At 35.7% G+C, this 22,808-nt stretch overlaps 1 protein-coding gene across 1 annotated transcript in view; it reads right to left on the minus strand.

Moving 5' to 3' along the window:
* Positions 1-22,808, minus strand: part of LOC136043099 (oxysterol-binding protein-related protein 8-like) — a gene marked incomplete in the record, with an annotated part of 88,828 nt that overhangs the window by 51,567 nt on the left and 14,453 nt on the right. Inside the window, 4 exon segments of the mRNA XM_065728049.1 lie at positions 947-1,125; positions 9,989-10,170; positions 12,995-13,261; positions 15,462-15,692. Of these exon segments, the coding sequence (XP_065584121.1) occupies positions 947-1,125; positions 9,989-10,170; positions 12,995-13,261; positions 15,462-15,692 (859 nt within the window).

Raw genomic sequence — 22,808 nt, forward strand, 5'->3', positions numbered from 1 at the left:
GAGAAGAGTCTTTGGGCGATTATTAGCGGGGTAATATCACAAATTGTAATCCTCCCTCCTATATTCCCATCAGGATACTGTTGAACCCGAGTACATTATGCTCACTAGCGTTTCCCTTGAATAGGATGTCGTAAAAAAAAAAATCACACAAGCAAAAAATGATTATATTGACCAATTGAATTGATTCTTCAATTCTACGTTATTTCCTGTTCTCTTTCGACAAACGATCTATATAGAAAAGAAAATTCCTAATAAATTAACAGAAAGAAAACGAACAAACAAAACAAGACAAAGAAAAAAAAATAGATTCAATGAGAAATCAGGACATGTGTATATACAGATCTTGTCGGTTCTAATTAACTCATATCTTAGCTTATAATCCATCATTAAAAAAAAACCTTCGAAATATAAATCATTTTTAGTGAAGCATAAATGATACACCAGGGTTTAGGATTTAAAAAGTGGGTAGCCCCACTTTTACATGTGGTAACTTCAATTTGATTAGCTTTGATTTGATTATTGATCTTAATTTCAGTTTATTTTAGAATTCGTCCATTCATTCATAGTAATTTCTGTTCATTCTAAGCTTGAATCAATATATCACTTTATTCTGCTCGTTTTAGGTTTTAATGTCACTCTTTACTTTTCTTTTTGAAAACGCTTTATTAAATTAATTTATAGGCTAAAAAGCGACTTATTCAAAAAAGAAATACAAAGATTTAGATATCCAATTGCCCAACTGTCATATCAGATAAGTTGATAATAAATTATCTGTTGAATAAAAGAAATTTTCAAAAACAAAATAATGCTATAGCAATCCGACAAAAAAAAGTATGGTACATGCACATGTTCAGATTTAAATAGAGTACTATCCTAGTTTATTTACTGAGATACTGTATCCAAAGTTGTTGAGACAGTATCCAAAATTTTGTAGAAAAAAGGTTACCTTCCAATGATGTCAGCGTGGTAATAATAATCAGAAAGTTTGTCAAGAAAGGATCTAGGCTCGAGGATAAACGTCGGTAGGACTACTTTTGAGAGATCCATTCCAGGCCGTAATTGTTTCAACAAAAACCAAATGAAGGATTTATTTTCGTCGGCAAGCTCTTCAGTCTGTTCTCCGGCCTAAGAAATAAGAAGAGAAAATATAGATAACAAATAAATGTAGAATTAAATATAAATGAATGGAATAAAATAAAAATATAAAACCAATACATAAAATGATCTTTTTTGTCTCAATAAAATAGTTTATTTAATTTAAAAAAATAGGATTAAAAAATAGGAGACAATAGCAACAGCAATAAAAGCAATTTAATAGAAAAAATTACGGTACTTTGGTTTATAACCACCACAATCAAGATCTTCTATCGCGAACATGAGACAATAACCGGTTTTCATGGTCTTTATACCAGACAATATTAGCCTCGACTCGATGAGAACTGGATTGTGGCTATATTTTAATTAAACATTTAGTTGATATTTCAGTCAGGCAAGATTAGGTTAGCTTAGGTTACGCACTTAATATAATGGGGTCTTCCCCCCCCCTTCCGTAATTCTTTGTTGTAGTTTTCATAATTTTGTTACCAAAATTACTTCAGGTTCGTTCTTAGATGAGGCTGGATGCTTAGTAGCAAATTTCAAAGCAGGCCTTTACCCTCCCAGGAGACAAGATCAAACATTTTTTACGTGTTCCTTGCATCTATTTGAAAGATAAAATCTGCAGTTTCCAACCTTGACATTGGAAACTACAAAGCCACTCCCCAATATAAAGGCGACACGAGACTTCTTGAGGGTGTGCAGAGGCGTGCCACCAAGGTTATAAATGGGCTGAAAGACCTCTCCTACGATGAAAGACTAAAAAAACTTAAATTACCCACTCTGGTGTACCGCCATAGACGAGGTGACATACTGCTTACCTATAAACTCTCCAATGACACATCTAGTCTCCTCAGCCTGAATAAGTCCTACCAATCCCATACAAGAGGCCATTCAAAGAAACTTCCTAAATGCCACGTGAACACAATAATGCGTCAAAACTTCTTCTCCGAAAGAATTGTCAACGACTGGAATTCCCTCTCCGAGTCTACAGTGTCAGCAACTTCACCTGTAACTTTCAAGAAGTCACTGGATAGCGAGTGGTCATGCAGGAACTGCAAATACTGCTGGCAAGATCCAGATCAGTAACGGATGCCAGTCATCATCACTCACAGAGCAACAAAGACCCATTGGACCTTATTGCTCTGAAGTGCGAATTCAGGTGATTACGGTAATTAAGGTAATAAATACAACAAATTGTCAACATATATCTTATCAGTATAAGACGCATAGCCGAAGCACTGCGTCACCAGTGATTTTTGCGACATATTTCTACAAACCAGTCACATCGTTCCTTATTTCTATGTATTAAGCCAGTAAAAGGAACAAAAAGCTTTATAGTCACAGCATCCGTGGTTATGCCCTGTTACTCCTATGCTTTTTTCACAATGTTAGTTGACGAGCCTGGGGGTGGTGCTCACAACCTTCTCATGGTGCCCCTGAGAGCAGTAGGAGTCCTGCTACTGCTGATCTCAGTCATCTTCCAGCCACTGGTCGTCCTGCCCAAAGCCTGCGTATGAGGCAGAGTATTTTGTGGAATGTGTTGTCAAGATTGGATGGACTGAAGCCAGTAATGGCTGCCAAAATCGGGCCCGGGGAATCCATGCCCCTGTACAGATTAAGCGCCAACCCTGGTGCAAGGAAAGATCCCTTGAGAATCAATCCCATTCTGGAGAAAGAAGTACTCTTGCTAGTGCCGGTTCTAAGGATCGAAAGCCACTTAATCCTGATGGCTGACAAGCAATAGGTGTCTCTCCCCTCTCTTTCAAGCTGGTCTGAAGCTGACAAGTAGGGTTCTCGGAATAGGTTATCTGAAAAAATTGTAGACATCGTGAAATTAGTCACTTCTACCGAGGTGTAAAAAGCGATACAACCCCTATCTCAAGATACCGCGGCCGACGGGGCCCCAATAGCGCAGCAGCTAATAGTGTTATATTTCTTTTCCTTCTTTGGGGATTTGGAGGCAGTGGGCCTCTTTGATCTGAGCCAAGGCTCGGTTCTATGACCCCGCTCATAATAACAACACCAATAATAACTGACGAGCCTGATGAAGATAACATAGTTCAATTTACAGCTTGTTTTTATAGACTATAAAATTTAAACATTATTGTCCTTAAGACATCAGGACGATATTTAATCTTTCGCAAAAAGCATAAGATACTCTTCTCCAAATTCCACATTTTCTAAAGACAAGGGATAAGGAACTTTCCCATTAAAATATGGATCTAGGGTGAAAAAAAGCTGCAAATACTTGCAAATTTTCAACTTTACGAGCCTTTTATGGTAGGTTTTGAAAGTTCTAGACTAAAATCGTCCGGATAAGATTTCATGCTTATATGGAGGCTTCGATGCTTGATAAAGCCTTTTAAAAATTGTAAACCGCAGAGGAGGCTAGGATTTTAAGAAACAAGTGCTAAGTTGTATACCACATCATTCATATGAAAAGGGGACAAATCACTAAAATTAGTGCTTTGGGTTACACTTCCTTAAAGAATCGATTGCTAAGTCCATTTATCAGGAAAATAACTAAGTCAAAACGAGGAAAAAAACAATTTTACATTTTACACAATTTTCCGAATTATACCGTAAAATTAAGATATTTTCCAAATTCGGACAACAACAATTTTATATTTTAGGCTTAGTCTTGGGCCATAGACGTATTTGCCGTGTGTGTTTACCTACGTATCAGATGCCGATCTTAATCCTTGTATTGTTTGACTGGACTAAACAGTTAATATTTTGATCGGAAAAATCAGGAAATAAGAAGATGATTTGCTACCTCGAAACAATGTTTATATCTATTAGTGTATCAACCATCTGTTCGTGTGGAAGAATCCCTACAAGCAGGATGAGAAATGGATCCTTGCGCAAAAACTCAAATAGCAACAGATGACTGGTGACAGTCCTCCTACAAGCAGGATAAGAAATGGATCCTTGCGCAAAAACTCAAATAGCAACAGACGACAGATGAACATGTGAAGCAACAATCATTTTATGGCTACAAAAAATTTTGGACGATATTAGCAAAACTTTTAGATGATTTGTAATTACGTCGAACGCTTAAACGGACGAGATTACCATAAAATAAAATTACAAACATTGTTCTTCTTTTTTTGGCCATCCCAGTGCAAAGCTCATAAGGGTTGCGAAATCGGGAGTGTTGACAGACTCTGATTGATTAACTGAGATTGAAGGTTTTAAGAATATCATGTAAATATGTCTTACAGATTAGGCAGAGCAAATACAGTCCATAAGTATTTTAATAAAAACCTCGAACTCTGTCGAAGGCTCTAACTTAGAGCATGACAAGGGAAAAGGAAACTGATCATCAAATTTCACCAGATTACACAAAGAAGGCTAGTACCCAGTGCTTCTTTTCACGTCCTCGTAGCTTGCAATAAATATGCACAAAATTAAAAACAAATCACGGCTTCTGACAGAGTCTCACTAAATCACAGTCGATTGGTTAAATAAGGATTGAAGGTTTTAAGAGTATCGCGTAAATACGTCTTACAGATTAGACACAGCTCATACAGTCCAGAAGCATTATTATTTTTTTTTTGTAAAACCGTGAATTGGGTCAGAGGCCCTAATTTAAAGCATGACACGGGAAAAGAAAACTGATCATTCATTTTTACTGAATTTTACAAAGTAGTCAAGTGCTTTGCGCTTCTTTCCATGTCCTCGTAGGTTGTAATAAATGTGCACACAATTAAGCACAAACTGTCTGAAATTAATGGGAATCCAAACTTAAAATAAAACCTAAATCAAAAACAATTTCTTTTTCTTTATACAAACGAAATGTTGGGTATTTACCTTTACCTACCGTTACCTTTTCTGATTTTAAATTTCTTTGGGATTCATCTGGAAATGCTTTAATAACTTTTAGATTAACTGTCGGATCCCATGTGTCATTCACGATCCAAGAATAATAATTGATGTTTATAGCCCCATCACCCTCCCTCAACTGACATTGTCTTAATGGAAACGATAATCAATCTTCTACAAGACATGATTCATCTAGTCCACTACTAACCTCTGAGGCAGTCATTCTGTTAAATGTTGGATCTTCCTGGATGGTGATCTAATACATGATGTGAAAAAGTTTAAGTATATTGCCTCCACAATAAAACCCTCAGGGGAGCAACATGATGATATTTCTAATCGTGTCATAAAGGCTTGGATAGTCTTCGCCAGTCTAACAAAATTACTATGGCATAGAACTGAGACTTCCATTAGAAAAAAGATGAGGTGAACATAGTTAATGTACAATTGAACTGTCATACCTCAGTGAAGCAGGGCCACTCTAAACTGAGAAAGCAGAATTCATGGACGTGTTCAGCCAAAGCCTTCTTTATATTGTCCATTTCAACGAATGGTCAAAAGCATCAAATGCTGTAAGAAACCGCTCTGGTCAAAAACAAGACTTATCAAAAGGAGTTGAGCAAAACTGCTTGACCACACTTTATGGTAACGCAAAGATAGAAAAGACGGCAAAATCCTAGATTTTTAACCATTACCTCCTTGATAAGAATGAAGGAAGGGAAATAACTGAATGAATATGTGGCGTAAACTAAGAGGACCACGAATCATGAGGAGACATGGGCGTAAATGGAACAAGGAGTCACTGAAGGTCATCGATGACACAGTAGCTAACAGTTTAGAATGGCCACCAGAAGTTATGCAAAGAACTATTGAATGTCAGAAAGGAGAAAACATGATTTATTTCCCACTGAAAGAGGCTTATATGCTGATTCCTTCATATTGTAAGTACATAACATTCATACAATAATATGAAAATTCTGCACAAGATAGGTCTCGTGGTAGCCTTTTACTATCATAGAATTTAGTGATAGCTCACATTCTCGTTGTCTATTTTTAAAATTTAAGGAAGCTGACTTCAAAGCAGTTCAAATTCATCTTCTTTGAAGTGCAAATTGTAATCGTAAAAAAGATTTGATCATTAAAATATAGTGCAAACACGTCAAGCAAAATGGAGAAGAAAATTCTTGCAAATCCCAAATTTCAAAAAGATTGTGCTAGAGTTCTGCTAAAGATTACATCCCCAAAACAGGGAAAGTTCGATAAAATGCACGCTTCTCATTGACCCAATGAAAAAAAAAGGCTAAATTGAATACTTTGAAGCTGAAACTCCACCCCTTCCGAAGGTTTAACCTTCTCCCCCAACCAAAAAAAAAACAAAAATCCTCACTCCGCTACCGGGACCTTCTATTTTTTCTTCATAGTTTCTGGCCTTTGAAACGAACTGCTTTTTGAGAAGTTAGTTCAAAATGATACTACGGTAGCACATTCAAAATGTGATTCTGTAGCTTTTTTTCGTATTCACTAAAAACACCAGCAAATAATTTAGTTTCCCTTGAAAGGTTGATTTATCGATCGCTTTCCCTAGGCGATACAAGAAATCATAGTCTTAAAAAGAACACTTGTTCATCAATGTAATTTGTCTCATGCGAAGGATTTCGCATGTCCCGATTCGCATTTTTGGATTACATTTAAAATGGGCAATTAAGGTTAAGGTCGTAAGTAAGAAAAGAAGGAAACGAAATTCAGAAACAGAAACAAAAGGAGAAAGATGGAAAAAATGAAACAAAAAATCCATATAATAAAAATAAAACCTATAAAAATTAGCTTACATTTATGAGTTGTTCTGTTTTTTCTATTTTTTGATTCTTGGCTTCTATTATTTTTATTCTTTTCTACTGAAACGGGGTTTGTAGCAAACAGAAAGTGTTGGAAAATCTCGTTTTGGTTTTGTTGGTTTCAGCCATGGTCTCGAAAATGATTTTCCAATTTTCTTTCTTTTTTATTTCTATAAAGGCCAGTTCCAACGTGTGCCTAGCTAGACATCAACCAGGATTGTTTATTAAAGACAAAAAATATAATTCGTTGAAAAATATTATATTGACACTAAGTTGACACTGGATACTGACACTAAGCAGGCGTGTGAGTTGGACTTTATGGAAAGACAGTTCATCACTACTCGAAATGAGAATGAAAAAAAAAATATGTATTTGGCAGGCATATAACGCGCACATATTCAGAACTAATCCATAAATAGACTACCCAGAAATAGCTTTGTCAAAGCTTATTTCGAAAAGTAACCGTAAAATCAGTTTTCATCCATGGCAATCCCTACTTAAATAGTCAAGTTTGAATTAATATGCATGTGAATGTTGTTCAGTTTGCAACACATAATCTTTATTATATGTTTTGATTTACAATTTGATGGGTTTTTTTTCTTATGCTCCGTCTTTATGTGCTGTTTATATGGTTTGACGGGTCAGAAATATATAAATAAACGACAATAAATGTTTACTACTACTACTACTAACAGCTCACCGCAACACCAAGCCTCCTGAGGCCAACACAGCTAAGCACACTCTTCCTCCATCCCAATCTACTCAAAGCTTCCCTTTTTAAACCCTCCCAGAAGGTTGTCATTTCATTCAATTCTTTCTTTATGACGTCCTCCCACCCCAGACGAGGACGACGCATGTCTGTACGCAAAAAAAGGAAAAAGGCACAATAAAATTGTTTACTAATTCAATTTCTTCCAAAGCTGGACACTGAACCTAATAAATGCAAATAAAAGTGTTACGCTTGCGCAGCGCGCGAAATAATGGCCAGCTATTTGATCAAATCTAATTTTTTGCAATCGACAATGACAGTAACCATCGATTTCTAATTTCAAGAGTTTCGCCAAAGTGCTGGTGTGTTAATTTTCTTCTTTTCTTGCTTGATATAAAAGGTCGTTTGGCTAATGTTACATCGCTGTCTATAGTCACACTTATTTCAGTATTGCAAAATTCGAAGGTAAGGCGGCAGACAATTTTTTTGCTAAGCCTTGGAAACATAAATCATTTTTATAATGATAACACTTGTTTATTTTACCTTTTCAACAGGTAACAAATATATGAATAAATTTGAAATTCGGAAGTCTATCTTTCTTCAACGAATAAATTCTACGTAACAGTAAAACAAAATGGGTGAAGCCTGATTTTAAGAGTTTATCTGTTTTCGTGATCCAACTCAATCTAAGAACAAATTCGTTTCCCACTGCAAGTTGACTTATCGATTTCTTTTGCCTGGAGATGGAAAAAGTTCTTATTTTGAAAAGGCATGCTTATTTATCTCTTTAATGGGTCGGCAGTTTAAGCAATGAAGAAAAAAAACGACACAGTCTGGGCAATGGTGAAAATGAGATAGATATCAGCAAAGAAAGGAGAGAACTGCTCAATAGTCGAAATGTATATAGTATATAAGGTATACTATGACTGTAAATGAAGTTCAAACAAAGAGTCATGGCTGAAAGTGTAGTAGCTTATATATTAGTACCATAGTCAAAATTTGCTTCGGTAGCCAGATTTTTATTGCAAAAAAAAAAAAAAGTTTCAGGTTTGATTGTGATACATAGCTTGAGGTATCAGATATCGGACTGTATTTTAGATTTTGTTTCAAACAGAAGTTAAAAAACTCGTTTTTTCCAACCTGCAAAACATTTTTATATTAAATAAAAATTCCTAGTACAGACAACTGTCTGTTAATATATTCAGAAAAAAAACAAACAAAAAATTCCTAGTACAAACGATCGTTTTGTTAATGCATTCAGAAGAAACAATTCCTAGTACAAACAATTGTTTGTTAATACATTCGGAAAAAAACAAACCAACAATTGCTTGTTAATACATTCAGAAAAAAAACAAAAAGAAATTCCTAGTACAAGCAATTGTTTGTTAACACATTCAGAAAAAACAAAAAAAAATCCTAGTAGAAACAATTGTTTGTTAATTCATTAAGAAAAAAAATTCCTAGCACAGACAATTGTTGGTTAATACACTCAGAAAAAAAAAATCCTAGTACAGACAATTGTTTTGTTAATACATTCAGAAAAAACAAAAAACTTTTTAGCACAAACACTAGTTTGTCAATACATTCAGAAAAAAAAATTCCTAGTACAAACAATTGTTTTGTTAAAACATTCAGAAAAAAAAATCCGAATACAAACAATTGTATTATACAAACTTCTTTTTCCCGTTCTCTTGTAAAATATATTTCTTGTTATATTATGTTTCAACTTATCACAGCCAAAAAGGACTAAATAAACCGCTAGCAAACAAAACATCTAATAAGTCATTTTTCTGACCGCTACAGCTGCTGTTGTAATGAATTATTAGCTTTGCCCCTAAGTTTTAGATTACATCAAATAGAACTTGGCTTTGTTGACTGAAATAAAGAGCTACATTTAAACTTATCATATGCCACAAAATACCATACAGAAAATGAATGGCCTGTTGTGCCTAAAAGTGTTATTGTATGATGTAATAGATTGATGCCCTCAAATGAACTCTTCCTCATCCTCAATTTTTTCAAACCTTTTTTGTCCAGCGTTAGATGGACAGATACAAGAGACGATAAATAGTGCTCTTTTAGATAGATCAATCGTATCTATGATTCGATCAGATCTCCCAGTTAATATAGCTGCTACTAAAGCGAGAAATTCTCTGCCTAATGAGCTGACCTGCAAGCAAAAACATCTAACATCTAACATGTATGTTTATATGTGTATTTGCAAGTGACAAGGACGCCTGTTTATTGGTGGTGCGCACTGTTAAAATATGAGGAGAATTTAAAGAAAATTAATAGCCACTGGTATTTGGTATCAAATCGGATGGGTCAAGCGTGAACCTTCCTACTGTTTCATTTATAATTACTATTTTTACATCTATATCAGATTTAAATCATTGTATTGTTTAGCTGTTTGTTTAAATAAAGTCAAACTAAAGTAAACCTCAGAGAGAGAAAGAGATAGAGAACGAGAGAGAGAGAGAGAGAGAGAGAGAGAGAGAGAGAGAGAGAGAGAGAAAAAACTTACAACTCCGAGAAATCCTTCCTCCTGTTCCATGTATACTGTTTCAACTACTTCATCGGCAGAACCTTCCCCTTCGTCCTTTTCACTTTCTGTTTCGGAGGGGATATCACCGGGACCAGCTGTGGTAGACAAACTTTCAGCATCATTTATACCGTCTACTTCACTGTGACTAGCTTCATCGAGATCTAGCCAATAAAATTTTTAATAGGTCAAAAAATGAATTTCAAAAGTACTTGTCATTTTATCATCATTTCCCTGTAAAGGTTTTCCTTTTTTTTCTATTTCTTTTACCTAGATTGGAATTGTTCTATATTTACCATAAAGCTTAAAAAAAGTACTGTTGTGCAGGAAGAAGTGCTAAGTTGCCCGATAATACTCGGTCTTTTTCAACTTAAAAAACCATTTGACAGAGCATCTCAAGTTGCTATGTTCGTCAGCGAAAATTTCGTGAGAAGTTACCACTACTACTACTGGAACATCTCTGTTTAGGCTGTTTCTTCTGCTGACGTGCTTAGTAAATCAAATCAGAGCAACAGTTTACAAGGTTAGAATTCACATCATTCATAATTGATTTTTGTTATTAGTTTATACATTTCAATAGCCCTTTCACATAGTGTTTTTATATGCCTTACTATTTTTACGGTTAACATCAATTTTTTTATATTCATGTTAGCCATAGAATAGATGCCAACTTGTAAGCTTTTGAGTCTCTTCATTTATGCCAAAGCGTTGCAAGGGCCAGTTTTTCAGTCAATTTATAGTTTCTAGAAGAGTAACATGATTTTTTGATTTAATTAGGATTTCCTGGCATGAAGCCATCAAAAACTAACAAAGTCATACAAATTAACTCTAGTTACCCAAGTTACAAAAATTGATTCCATCTTTCAAAATGTCTGACACAAAGAGATGAGAGGTCCAGCTCAATCCCTTCAAATGGATATGCAATGAGCTCGGAAATGCTCTTTTCTTTACTGTCCGACCCTTTCCCTCTTCACCTTTCCGAGTCTAAAACCTTCTCATACACCCTCCATAAGGACTGCATCTTTACACACCTTAGTCCTTTTTATATTTAGTGCAATAAATACCTAACTACGAGAATTAGTAGAGAGATTAGTGGTGACACGACACGCTTGCTTTTTGTGTTTTGCCGTATCCATAACTACTAGTACAAGCTATGAAATAATGGTTGTATGTTACAGACTATATTTTGTATCTTAGCCAAATATTTGTATGTGGGTGTATTTGCGTAAAGAATAACACAAGCTTTGTGGGTTTTTGTAGTGGCTGAAGGATCGCAGATGCTAAATTCTTCCAAGAGGAACATATCTGAGAAGTTTGAACTGAAAATTTACATGGCAATGTTTTTTATTATAGACAGAAGGCATGGACTTCAAATATATAAAGTTTGCTCACCTAGAAGTTTCACCTTCTGCTAATCCCCCCCCCCCTATAAACTTGCATTCGTGAAACAGCTAGGAGTTGGGAATCAGAACAATCTGAGTCTGATAGTAAAAGATGAGTTTGTCTCGCAATTTTTAAGGGTTATGCTATTTTTTTTGTTTGGCAAACTTTATTTATTGTTTACAGTATTAACGTAGTGAAATCATTAAAATAAATGTAAGAACTTATTAGAAAAATACTATTTAATAGGGAAAAACAAACCCATACAACTACAAAAGACAGATTATAGAACTACCTATTTTTTAACGAAGCGGATTATAAACTTCATGAAAAAGGACGAGCATGGGAAGGGGGCAAAGTGGGCAACTAATCACCCTCCTAAAAGACCAGATGCATGAAATTACAAAACAAAATATTATGTTTAAAAATAAAAGACATTCTTCTTACAAAAAAAAAACAATATTGGGATCTGCCTGCCCCTTAGTAACATTTCTTAGAGTTTACCCTCCCTTGAAACAATCTCTGTGGGCACACTTGTCAACGAATTATAGCTAGTATCTTTAGGAGACAATACATGTGCCACAACAGAATTTTTACCGGTAAAGAGCCATAATCTGTTTCCATTCTTTCAATGCATTACAAGCCTAGTCTATTGCTGGTACATAAAGTGGACAGTAGTGAATTAGTGCAGACAGATTAGTGTAAACAAACACCAATCAACACACTCGAGGAAGCTTTCATCTACTCCCCATAAGCCGTGTTCATGCGATGCATACCTACCTTGTCGAAGTAAGCTCAGGGCTCTTTTAAATTTATAGGCTGTTTATAAAGTGTTTTCTTTGTTCAAATGTATTCAACAAATCACGGGTATATCTGAAATTACTGCGTATCAGTGTCTAAGATTAACACACAAAACATGAAACAATCCAGGCAATAAGTCAAACGCAAGAAGCAAACGGAAAGAAAACGTAAGGATCAAACGAGCAACTGCATAAGAAGATACATGTTGTCAAAGCTATTGTAGCCAGACTTACTAACTATAAATACACACTGCTACTATTAGAAAATCCAAAGGGGGGCTACTAATGATAGACCGTATACAACCCTCATGACTTTAAACTGCACCAAGCACTTTTTCTACACATCCTTGTTAAGGGTGCTTTGGTTTGATCCAGGGAACACTCTCCTTTGTGTATGTGTGAAGGATTCGGTACGAAATATAGAAAAGGGCAGGAAGCTAAAAAGCAGGTGAACAGGAGAAACCGTTTTATAAAAGTGATTGTTGTCTCAGGCACTAACGATAAATACACCTTACCAGTACAGGCGTAATTGGTAATAAAATGGACAAGGATTATACCCACCATAGACCCCATACAATTCTCATGCCCCTAAACTGCATTAAAAACTTTTTGTAAATTTCCCTGTTGGAGGTCCTTTGGATAAATTTCCCTGTTGGAGGTCCTTTGGATCGATCAAGATACCCTTCTCCTCCCCGTATGTGCGGAGAATTCTACAAAAAGAGGCAGGGAGCTAAAGAGCAAGTGAAAAAAAGGAACGGTGTTGTAAAAGCGATTGTAGTCTCACTCTCTTACTATAAATCCACCTTACCAGTACAGGTATAATCGGTAAGATAACCCAAAGGGGTACTACTCATGCTGGATCGTAAACTGTCCCCTAATCTTGTTAAATTCTCGCTATTTCCTCCTTGCCGTAAAGCCTGAAAAGTTTCTAGTCCTCGAGAGAGGGATTTTATTAATGCAGGGGAAATGCCACGCCTGATCTTTGGTACGGTCAAGTAAGGTTGTTTGGTTCTTATTTTCAAACGAGGTCTAGCTACTCGATAAGGGCTGTAATCGTCACTACTGAACTCAGATCCTACCGTAATCCAAGGAAGCAATGAAAAGAAACAAGTTAGTTGTACAACTTAGCTAATAACCACAGGATAAAGACAGAAAGAAACTTCAATGAAATGGAAAAGTCTAGCGTTATGGCTGTCAAAAAAGAAACAGTTTAAGCCATTTCAATTTAACGCTAATAAGTGGCATGGAAAACTAAAGGAAATACTGTCTTCCGATGAAGAATAAATACATAAATAAAAAAATGACATCTAGCAATTATAATGATGATAATAATCAAACAATTTGTCGCTTTTAACATGAATTTTTCTAAGAAATCCGCAGAGAAGTTTTTTAGAGCAAAATGTTCTAAGAGCCCTTGAAGTTTTCTTATCAATTTCATAGCATATCTTGAAAAAAAAATCTCAATTTTTTTGATCGGAGCCCCACGATTCGACGGGGTTGTTTCGTCTAGCACCCGTCTATCGTACTCAAGATGGTAGGCTTGGGGGCCATGTATCAGCCACGTAGAGCAGGATTGAGCTCACGGATGAGTTATATATGCGCATCTTCGAGCGCATAGAAATATGGGGCTATCTCCAAATGGCATTCATTCTTCCAATGACAGAAGGAACTTTTGCAATTCGGCTGCCCAGGTCTGCGTCCACGAATCCACTACTCGAAATCATGGAGCCAAGGTGGGTGAAGCTTAACAGCTTCAACGTGGACTCCACAGACTGCAATGAGTTGCGGGGGCCTAAATGGGCTCGGCGAAACGACTGCCATTAATTTTGTTTTTTTGCCAATTTACTTTAAGACTGACTTTGCAGCTTCTTCCATTCAGAACAACATCTTTCAGTGTTTGTATGGAGTGGTAATGAGCGCAAGGTCGTCTACAAAGTTGACGTCGGTCAGGAGTCGATCTCCAAATTGGAGTCCAGAGGAGAATTGATCGGTTGTTTGAGTCATGACATGATCTATGCCACAATTAAACAATTCTGAGGCGACAGTCCACCCTTGTTGCACACCAGTTTTGATGGTAAACAACGTACTCCGCTTCCCATTTACTTGGATGCAGCTCTCGGTTTTCTCATACATCTTTTCAACGAATACACAATATTTGGCTTGCAGTCCGAGGGAGGGACTATAAGCCAAAGAGATTCACGGTCGATCGAGTTGAAGGCACCCCTAAAGTCCACAAAGGCTATATAAGCTTTTCTATGGGATTCTTTTGTCTTTCCCACTAAATACCGCACTGTAAAAATTTCTTCATTGTCGAATTTCACCAGTCCATTTTTTATTTTGAGTTCGAGGAGTTTTAGGGTCTTTCAAAATTTTCAGAAATTCTTTTTACAAAGTAGAAACCATTTATCTGTCGAATCCCATTTAAATGTTATGATTTTTCATTCAAAGTGCGTTGTAATTTTTTTTGACGTAGCAATTTCTCCAAAAACGCGAAACAAAAATTAGCTTGTATGGGCCATGGTTCGCTCTTTACAAGATTGCTGATGCTGCAACAACCAGGATGATAAACGGGTGAATTCTCACTTAATCGTTTCCAACGATAGCGACTTCAATATTGTAATTTTTTGCTTCCTAGCCTTCTCTAATATAAAAGTGGTCCAAAAAAGAAAGAAAGGAGGCCACATCACTGCTACTTATGGAAACAAACTGAATCTACTTGTTTTTCAAGATGAGGGACCAATTAAATTTTCAATTAAGGTCTGCAACGACAGCAATTCCGATGGGGTGTTCTTATTTCGACCTGACGTCATGTCTAAGGGGTTGTATGTTCTATTCCGAATTTCTGACAAAATTGTCTCATTATTGTAATTATTGAACGTTAATTCTGAATAGTAGTTTTTATTTCTGAATCAGCGTTCAATGGGACTATGGGCCTTGATTTGCTCTTTACTAGGTTCCAGTAGTTGCTATTTCTGAAACCTTGATTAATAGAATCAAATATAATGACTATGAGACCAAACGCAACGATTATTTTGGTAATGACAAAGGCCTATTCAACGGCATTTCAGAACACAATGTTAATTGTGGTGGGAGGGTCGTAGTAAATTATGCACTTGCATACAGTTTAGCTTGGGCACTTATGATAATGGCCAAACTAAACTATCATTTAGTATACTGACTTTCCGAAACATGCCTTTGTAGGATTTAGTTTTTTTTTTTACCTAAAAGCCACATTTTAACTACTTAACAAGGAAGCAGTATATACTACAACATACCTTGATCCTTAAAGTGGCGTTCAACATCAGATTCGTTCCATACCAACCCGGTTACAGTATTTTCAATATCAGATTCGTCCAAGTTGATAGATTTGTCTTCGCTCATCGTTGTAATCAAAATTGAAGAGCACTTCACCGACAGTTCCAATGCATCCATCCAACATTTCCCGGCAGAAATGGAAGGAGCACGGAATATTAAATGGGACGTTGGTAGTGGTTGAACCACAGCACCTGAAAATTAAGTTAAATTTATTTTAAAGGATTACTTTTTACATCAAAGAATTTCATTGACTCCGAATTTTAAACCCCACAATGATATTCCTTAAAAATCAGGGTCAATAGAGGAAAAAAGCTATTGACCACTTAATAATTTTTTAAAGGCGATTTGGACTAAATACACTCTAAAGCTCACTAAAGAAAATTCTTTATAGTCAATTCCATTATTCGTAATATCAATATTAAGGCAACCCGCTGCATCTACCTGACACAATAATCCAACTAAAGAAAATCTTAAAAAAAAGAAAATTATTTCTACCACTTTATGGGAAAAGTAGAATCGGCTTGTTTAATAGTTTGACGTATTTACATAAAACCACATAAGTTTTGGAACTGATCCTTGTGTTTCAGGCTTATCATGAGAATTTACTCCTTTTGTCAACATTCAAATAGAATTTACTCCTTTTGTCAACATTCAAATAGTTTATAAAATATTGTTTTGTGTTTCATGGTAGGTATATTATTTATTTATTTTTTGGTTTAGACCAGGGCACTTAGTATCGAAGTCGAAGGAGTCGTCATAGAGACTTCGAAAAAGGCTCATTCAGTTGGAAATTGAAAGGGCTAGTGCTCTTTTTAATAATCAAAAGTGATTGGAGGGAAACTGACCCCACTCCAACGCCCACTATTTCTCCGAACACGTTCAATAAAAATTTTGAGATAGCCATTTTGTTCAACGTAGTTGAAAGATCCGGAAATTATGCCTTTGAGCATGACAACCCCCCCAGAGCCTTCAGGGCAAAGAGATCTAAGTTATGCACTGGGGGCATTTAAGGTTTATAGAAGGGGTGATCGTATAAAATTCAGAGGGGGCTCATTGGATTGCTAATCAGAAGTGTTAGTGTCCTTTTTGAGATTCAGAGTGATTAAAGGGTGGATACACCTCCCCTCCCGACACACCTCGTATTTTCCCGAAATGCATCTGATAGGAATTTTGAGATGGTCATTTGTTTTCCTAGAAACTTCGAAAAGAGCTCATTCGATTGAAAATTGAATGGGACAGTGTCCTTTTTAAAAGTCAAAAGTGATTGGAGGGGGACTAGCCCCCCTCCCACGCCCACCATTTTCCAAAACGCATCCAATCACAATTTTGAGATAGCCGTTTTGTTCAACGTAATTGAAAGCTGAAGAAATTATGTCTTTGAGGATGACACAACCCCCCCTCACAGCTATCAGGGCAAGGGTTGTAAATTATGCACTGGGGGCGTATAAGGTATATAGAGAAAGGGTGATTGTAAAAACTTTGGAATGGGCTTTTTTGATTGAAAATCCAATGTTCTAGTGCTCTTTTTTAGATTCAGAGTGATCAGAGGGTAGATACCCTCACCCCCCCTCCCTCTTCACACTTCATATTTTCCCGACATGCATCAGATAGAAATTTTAAGATGACCATTTGTTGTCGTAGAAACTTCGAAAACAGCTCATTCGATTGGAAATCGAAAGGTCTAGTGCTCTTTTTAACAGTCTAAAGTGATTGGAGGGCAACTAACCCCCTCCCACGCCCACCCTTTCCTCCAACACATCCAATTATAATTTTGAGATAGCCATTTTGTTCAACGTAATTAAAAGGTTCGAAACGTTTCTCCAACATGCAAATAGCAACCAATACTATGGATTCTTATAGGAGAAAACTGGAGAAAACTGAAAAGAAATACAATTTTTTCCATGAAAAAGACTATGTTAATAAAAATTGAAGAGAAATTAATTTTTAAAAACATTTCCACAAGACAAGTTTTCCAAGGAAAAGTAAAGAGCTCTATTAAGCCAAGGATAAGCAAAAATAAAGTCGAATAATCTTCCTAGCATAAAACTACCACAAATCACTACCAATAAATAAATGAAACTAAAAAAGAACAGAAATTACAATAAATAGCCGATTCAAAATCAAAACGAGCAAAAATTAACATGGGTAGGGCTGATAACCCCTATGCCTTCTCAAGATCAGAACACAATTTGCGCTTTACTGAAAAAAAAACACGTTTGAAAAATGATCAAAACTTTAACGAAGAAATGGCAATTATTGACAACCCACAATTACTTTTTTGTTTTATTTTTTTTAGTAAAGCGCAAATTGCGTTCTGGTCTTGAGAAGGCATAGGGGTTATCAGCCCTACCCATGTTATTTTTTGCCATGTTAATTTTTGCTCGTTTTGAGTTTGATTCGGCTATTTATTGTAATTTCTGTTCCTTTTTAGCTTCATTTATTTACTGATAGTGATTTGTTGTAGTTTTACGCTTGGAAGATTATTTGTCTTTATTTTTGTTCATTCTTGGTTTAATGGAGCTCTTTACTTTTCTTTGGAAAACTTGTCTAGTGGAAATTTTTTTTTTAAATTAATTACAATAACAGAAACACTTTAAGCCAAGAAAATTTGCCAGAAAAAAATAGTTCCATGATATTTCTTTAAAGTTTATGGCTTGTTAAATTGGTCTTCGTTGAAACTAACATTTTTGTGAGCTGAAAATATGTCTTAGAACCTTGCGTGCAGCAAAACAGAGTTTACTATTAAAAAATATTGATTATTCTAAAGGCTTTTGTTCTATTCACTAGCTTGGTGTTTCATGTAAGAAAAAGAATCCAAATTTAACGTAGCAACGACAGGTAAATACAACTAAGGGTAAAAACAGGCGGGTGTATATGGCCTCCCGCTTTATACACAGTGAAGAAATAACGTGCCTGGCTAGGAGTTAAAAAAAAACTAAAGTATACTTCTTAACACTGGAGCATAGGACAGTAATTGTTTCTTTTCGTTGCCTCAGCGATACCACAATTTCCAAACAGTTAAAACTTGTTAAACAATTATTCATAAAAATGCGACTAAAAACAGCCATTGACTTTAGCAGCTGCACTTGTACGTCTACAAAATCAAGCTCTAAGGATGTTAAGCTGTCATTTTTTAAGCAATGTTCCCACACTCAATTAGGCAGTGCCTTTCCATGACAACTGTATCGGTATTTGGCTAGTTTACGCTTTCGCCTCTCTGCCTTCTCCCGTGAAACTAGTAACATGATCCATTCCAGAGTTGGTGACAACAGTGACCTGTCACAAAATGACTTGAAAATATTACCTTCATTGTGAAAATCACAGACGGGTTCTAGGACATTTTATTAGAAAACTTTCTCCAATTTTCAGATGTCATTTGGAGCAAAATTCCAGCAAAGCTTCAAGTCCATTAGTGGAAGTAACAACACGCTGTTAAACTATTTGTCGTAAGGGTTTAAAGTGAAACCAATTCTTTAGTGCTATTAAATAACAAAAAAAAAGGTTTTTTCAACTAGAAGTAAGAAGCAATATTTACGCAAAAGTCTTGCCGTTCTTTAAAATACTTCTCATTGTGTTTGAGAAAATTTTCTTAAAGAATAGTGACAAAAAGTCTGACTTTATGGTAAAGAGCCAAAATTGATAAGGGGCAGCCTCCCTCCACCCTCATAAACAGATTAATTTCTGTCCGTTTTTAGTTTTAATATTGCTCCTTACTTTCGGTTGAGAAAACTTCTTTTTATTTAATTTTCGACCGTTTTTCAAATCATGACGGGATATCTATCCCCCCCCCATTCCTTGTAAAATGTCACCTAGAAAACTTCTCCCGAAAATTTTCCTCCTCATTGAAAATTTTCCCGACGGAAAATACCTGCCCAAACAGTTTCGTTTATTTCCCAATAACAAACACTATATGTGAACAATGGGCAAATTGCGTAGTTTAAAGCCCTTTCCCAAGTGACTATGAGGGCCAAGTCATACCTAGAGGCATAAATATGGGACCTTTCAACTATGTTGAATCAAATCGCTATCCTAAAAATTTATATCGGATGTCTTTGGGGAATTAAGGGGCGATGGAGGGGGTCTAGTTGCCCTCAGACCTTTTCTGCCACTTAAAAAGGGCCCTTGAACTTTTGAGTTCTGATCAAATGTGCCCTCTCTCGGTCTTCCATGGCCACTATTTTGAAACGATCACCCCTAAAGAAAAAAGTAGGATCTTATAACCTCTTCAGTGCAGTTTTCTGCTATGCAGAATCTGATGGTAGTAGTATCCCCACACTGTTTTTTAGAATAAACCATAACCACTAATCCTTTCTTCCTATGGTGATTTAAGAGCATGAAGAAGTTTAACGGCGGTTCCCTCAAGACACAGGAGTTAATAATTTTCTTCAAGACGCAGGTGTTTGTTGCGTACTTAGGGTTTACTTTCTAGGAGATGAGGTTGCTACGTAATAGGGAATGTTTCATTCAAGATGCAGATGACGGTTTAAAAACCCAGCAAGTGCCAGGAAAAAACCTTCAGGGGTGCCGCTAATCAAGCAGGATTTTTATTTATTGCGAGATCTAAAGGTGTTTCTTTTTTATTATTCCAAACACTAATTCAGCTCGGCGGTTCCCTCAAGACACAGGAGTTATTAATTTTCTTCAAGATGCAGGTGTTTGTTACGTATTTAAAGTTTACTTTCTAGCAGATGAGGTGGTTGCTACGTAATAGGGAATGTTTCCTTCAAGATGCAGATGACGGTTTAAAGACGCAGCAGGTGCCAGGAAAAAACCTTCAGGGGTGCCGCTAATCAAGCAGGGAAGTCCTAGTTTAAAAAAAAATGATCACCGTCCAATATACAGTTGAGGATGACGCAATCTTACGTGACTTGTTTTGTTCCGGTGGATCTTTACAGCCCAGCAAAAACTTGTTTTGAAGGTCGTTGAGACGTGACTTGTTAGATCTCAGGGTTCATTCACCCAAGTATTGAAAAAGAGTTCCTAACGTCAACATCGAGCTGATACTCTATTCATCGATCTTCTATTCAACTCCAGCGACTCGAGTAAGTGTGATGGGGGAATTTAAACTAACTTCGCCGATATTTCTATGATTTTTTCGAAACTTGAGCCATTTTGAACGTAAACGCGGTGTAAAGCGTCCAAACCCTTTTGCAAACCAATAGGTGATGCATTGATATTAAGACGCTTTCGTTTGATACCTTTTAAATCACCATCACCAATTGGCGTGCTAGTATTTCTAAAAACGATTTAAAAACATCTTTTGATATTTGACCAAATTTCCTTAATAGTTTTAAAACATATTTATTCCTAATAAGACTTTTTGGAAAGTTTGATGACTTTAAAATCTGTACAAACGACTATCAAATGATAAAAGTCTTTTATGATTTGCAATCGAATCTGATAAATCAATTAAGTTGTAACTCTTGCCATTGATTACAATTTCATTCTTTCTTCATCAATGTTCATTTTCAGGGAGATTATGTCAAGAGTCTTTTATTTTACTTTGCTTACGACATGAATTTGGAATTAGGTCTACAAAACTTGATAAAACTTTATATGAATCTTCTTCCTGTTTTGGCGTTGTGACAGTGATGTTGGACATTCAAAACTTTGAGGTTAATCAATGATATTTACTATGAGTGGTCTTTTATGGTAGGGTTTATGCCTATCGACAAGTCAAAGGGCATTTTAAAGCAAAATTCATTTTTCATCATTGGCAATTGTTTCATTGTTAATAAATTTATCAGGATTATCTTCAAAGTGCTCTTTTGGCAAAAGAGCGAGTTTTATTGGCGTCAATTAATAAGGTAAAGTCATCTAAAGAATAATGTTTACAAGACCCACGATTTTTGGCAGAATCAATGAAAAGAAACTACCACCCGCTTGAACAAGCCGTTTTCTTTTTAAATATTTTCCTTTCTTTTTGCAAGCTAGAGTAGGTACAAGTGAACAATGTTGCTTTTTCCGTTGCTTAACCATTACTGGCAGTTGAACATTACCTTCAGTTAAATTTAAACAAAGCTCAGATGGGAGATTAATGAATTCATCGTCAATGTCATGCTTGAGTATAGCCTTCCAAAGCCACAGTTTTAATTACCTAGGACGGTAAATAAATGTGTGTTTTCGTTTAGTTTCTTCAGTGTCTTGATGACCATTAATGACCTGTTTTACTATTAACGGGTAGATCTATGGTAATTTCATTGTCAAAATTATCCGTGATCACACATAGCTCTTCAGGTATGTTTTGATTGAGATTCAATAGAAAGCAGCCACATGGTTGACCACAGGGTAGAATGCAGCCACAGGGTTGAGTAAAAACTGTATGTGTATTGTATTTATATATATATATATATATATATATATATATATATATATATATATATATATATATATATATATATATATATATATATATATATATATATATATATATATATATATATATATATGTGTGTGTGTGTATATATATTTAGGCATGAAAAATGTAAGGATATTGGCCTGTTTAAAGTTTTAAGAGAACTTAAATCAATAACAACCCTATAGACGATATAGTAAGCACAAATAAATGTAAGTGTTCTTATACATTTACTTTGATGAAAGAGATTGTGGAGAACAAGGGTTACGGAATTTTCTTTCATGATGAGACTGGGCCGTGAATAAATGTAACAATTTCTGAGACCATTCTTCAATGGATTAAGCTAAGTCATCAATGATAAACCATGTTTATGGTTCAATAATATTCAACACATCAATTCCTCGAAGGAATTTTATGCCTGGTGCAATAGTTTTATTTTATCATAGGATTCTTGCCACACGCTATAGCAATGATAGGTATTTTTCAGATTTTCTGAAAATATTTTATCACAATTTTGAATTGTTTTCGTCGAAAGTGTTGTTTTGCCAGACGGTGATGTTCAGCAAAGAAATGATCAGAATAGAGTTTTAAATAAGTACATATTACTCTTCTAATTATCAAAATACAACTAATCTAGCCTCAACCTGATGAATATATACTCAAAAAGAGAAAAATTAAATATATATATTCTATAATATACAAATAAATGCACTATAAATTTTTAAAACATATTTACATAGGCACTTGAATATATTTATATGGACATTTATAAAGCACTTGCAAAAGGGTCCCAAACGGAGGGCCGGGCGCGACCGGATCCCCTGAAGGACCTAGCAGCCACTGTGGCGGCCAGAAGATGCGGTTCCCGCTGTGGGCGGGCCGGCAGCGGGGTAAGAAACATAAAGTAGCATAGTATTAAGCACTTTTTAAAACAATGATTTCACCTTGCGCA

The sequence above is a fragment of the Artemia franciscana genome, chromosome 2 (genome assembly GCF_032884065.1).
Source record: "Artemia franciscana chromosome 2, ASM3288406v1, whole genome shotgun sequence".
In the NCBI taxonomy this organism is placed as follows: domain Eukaryota; kingdom Metazoa; phylum Arthropoda; class Branchiopoda; order Anostraca; family Artemiidae; genus Artemia; species Artemia franciscana.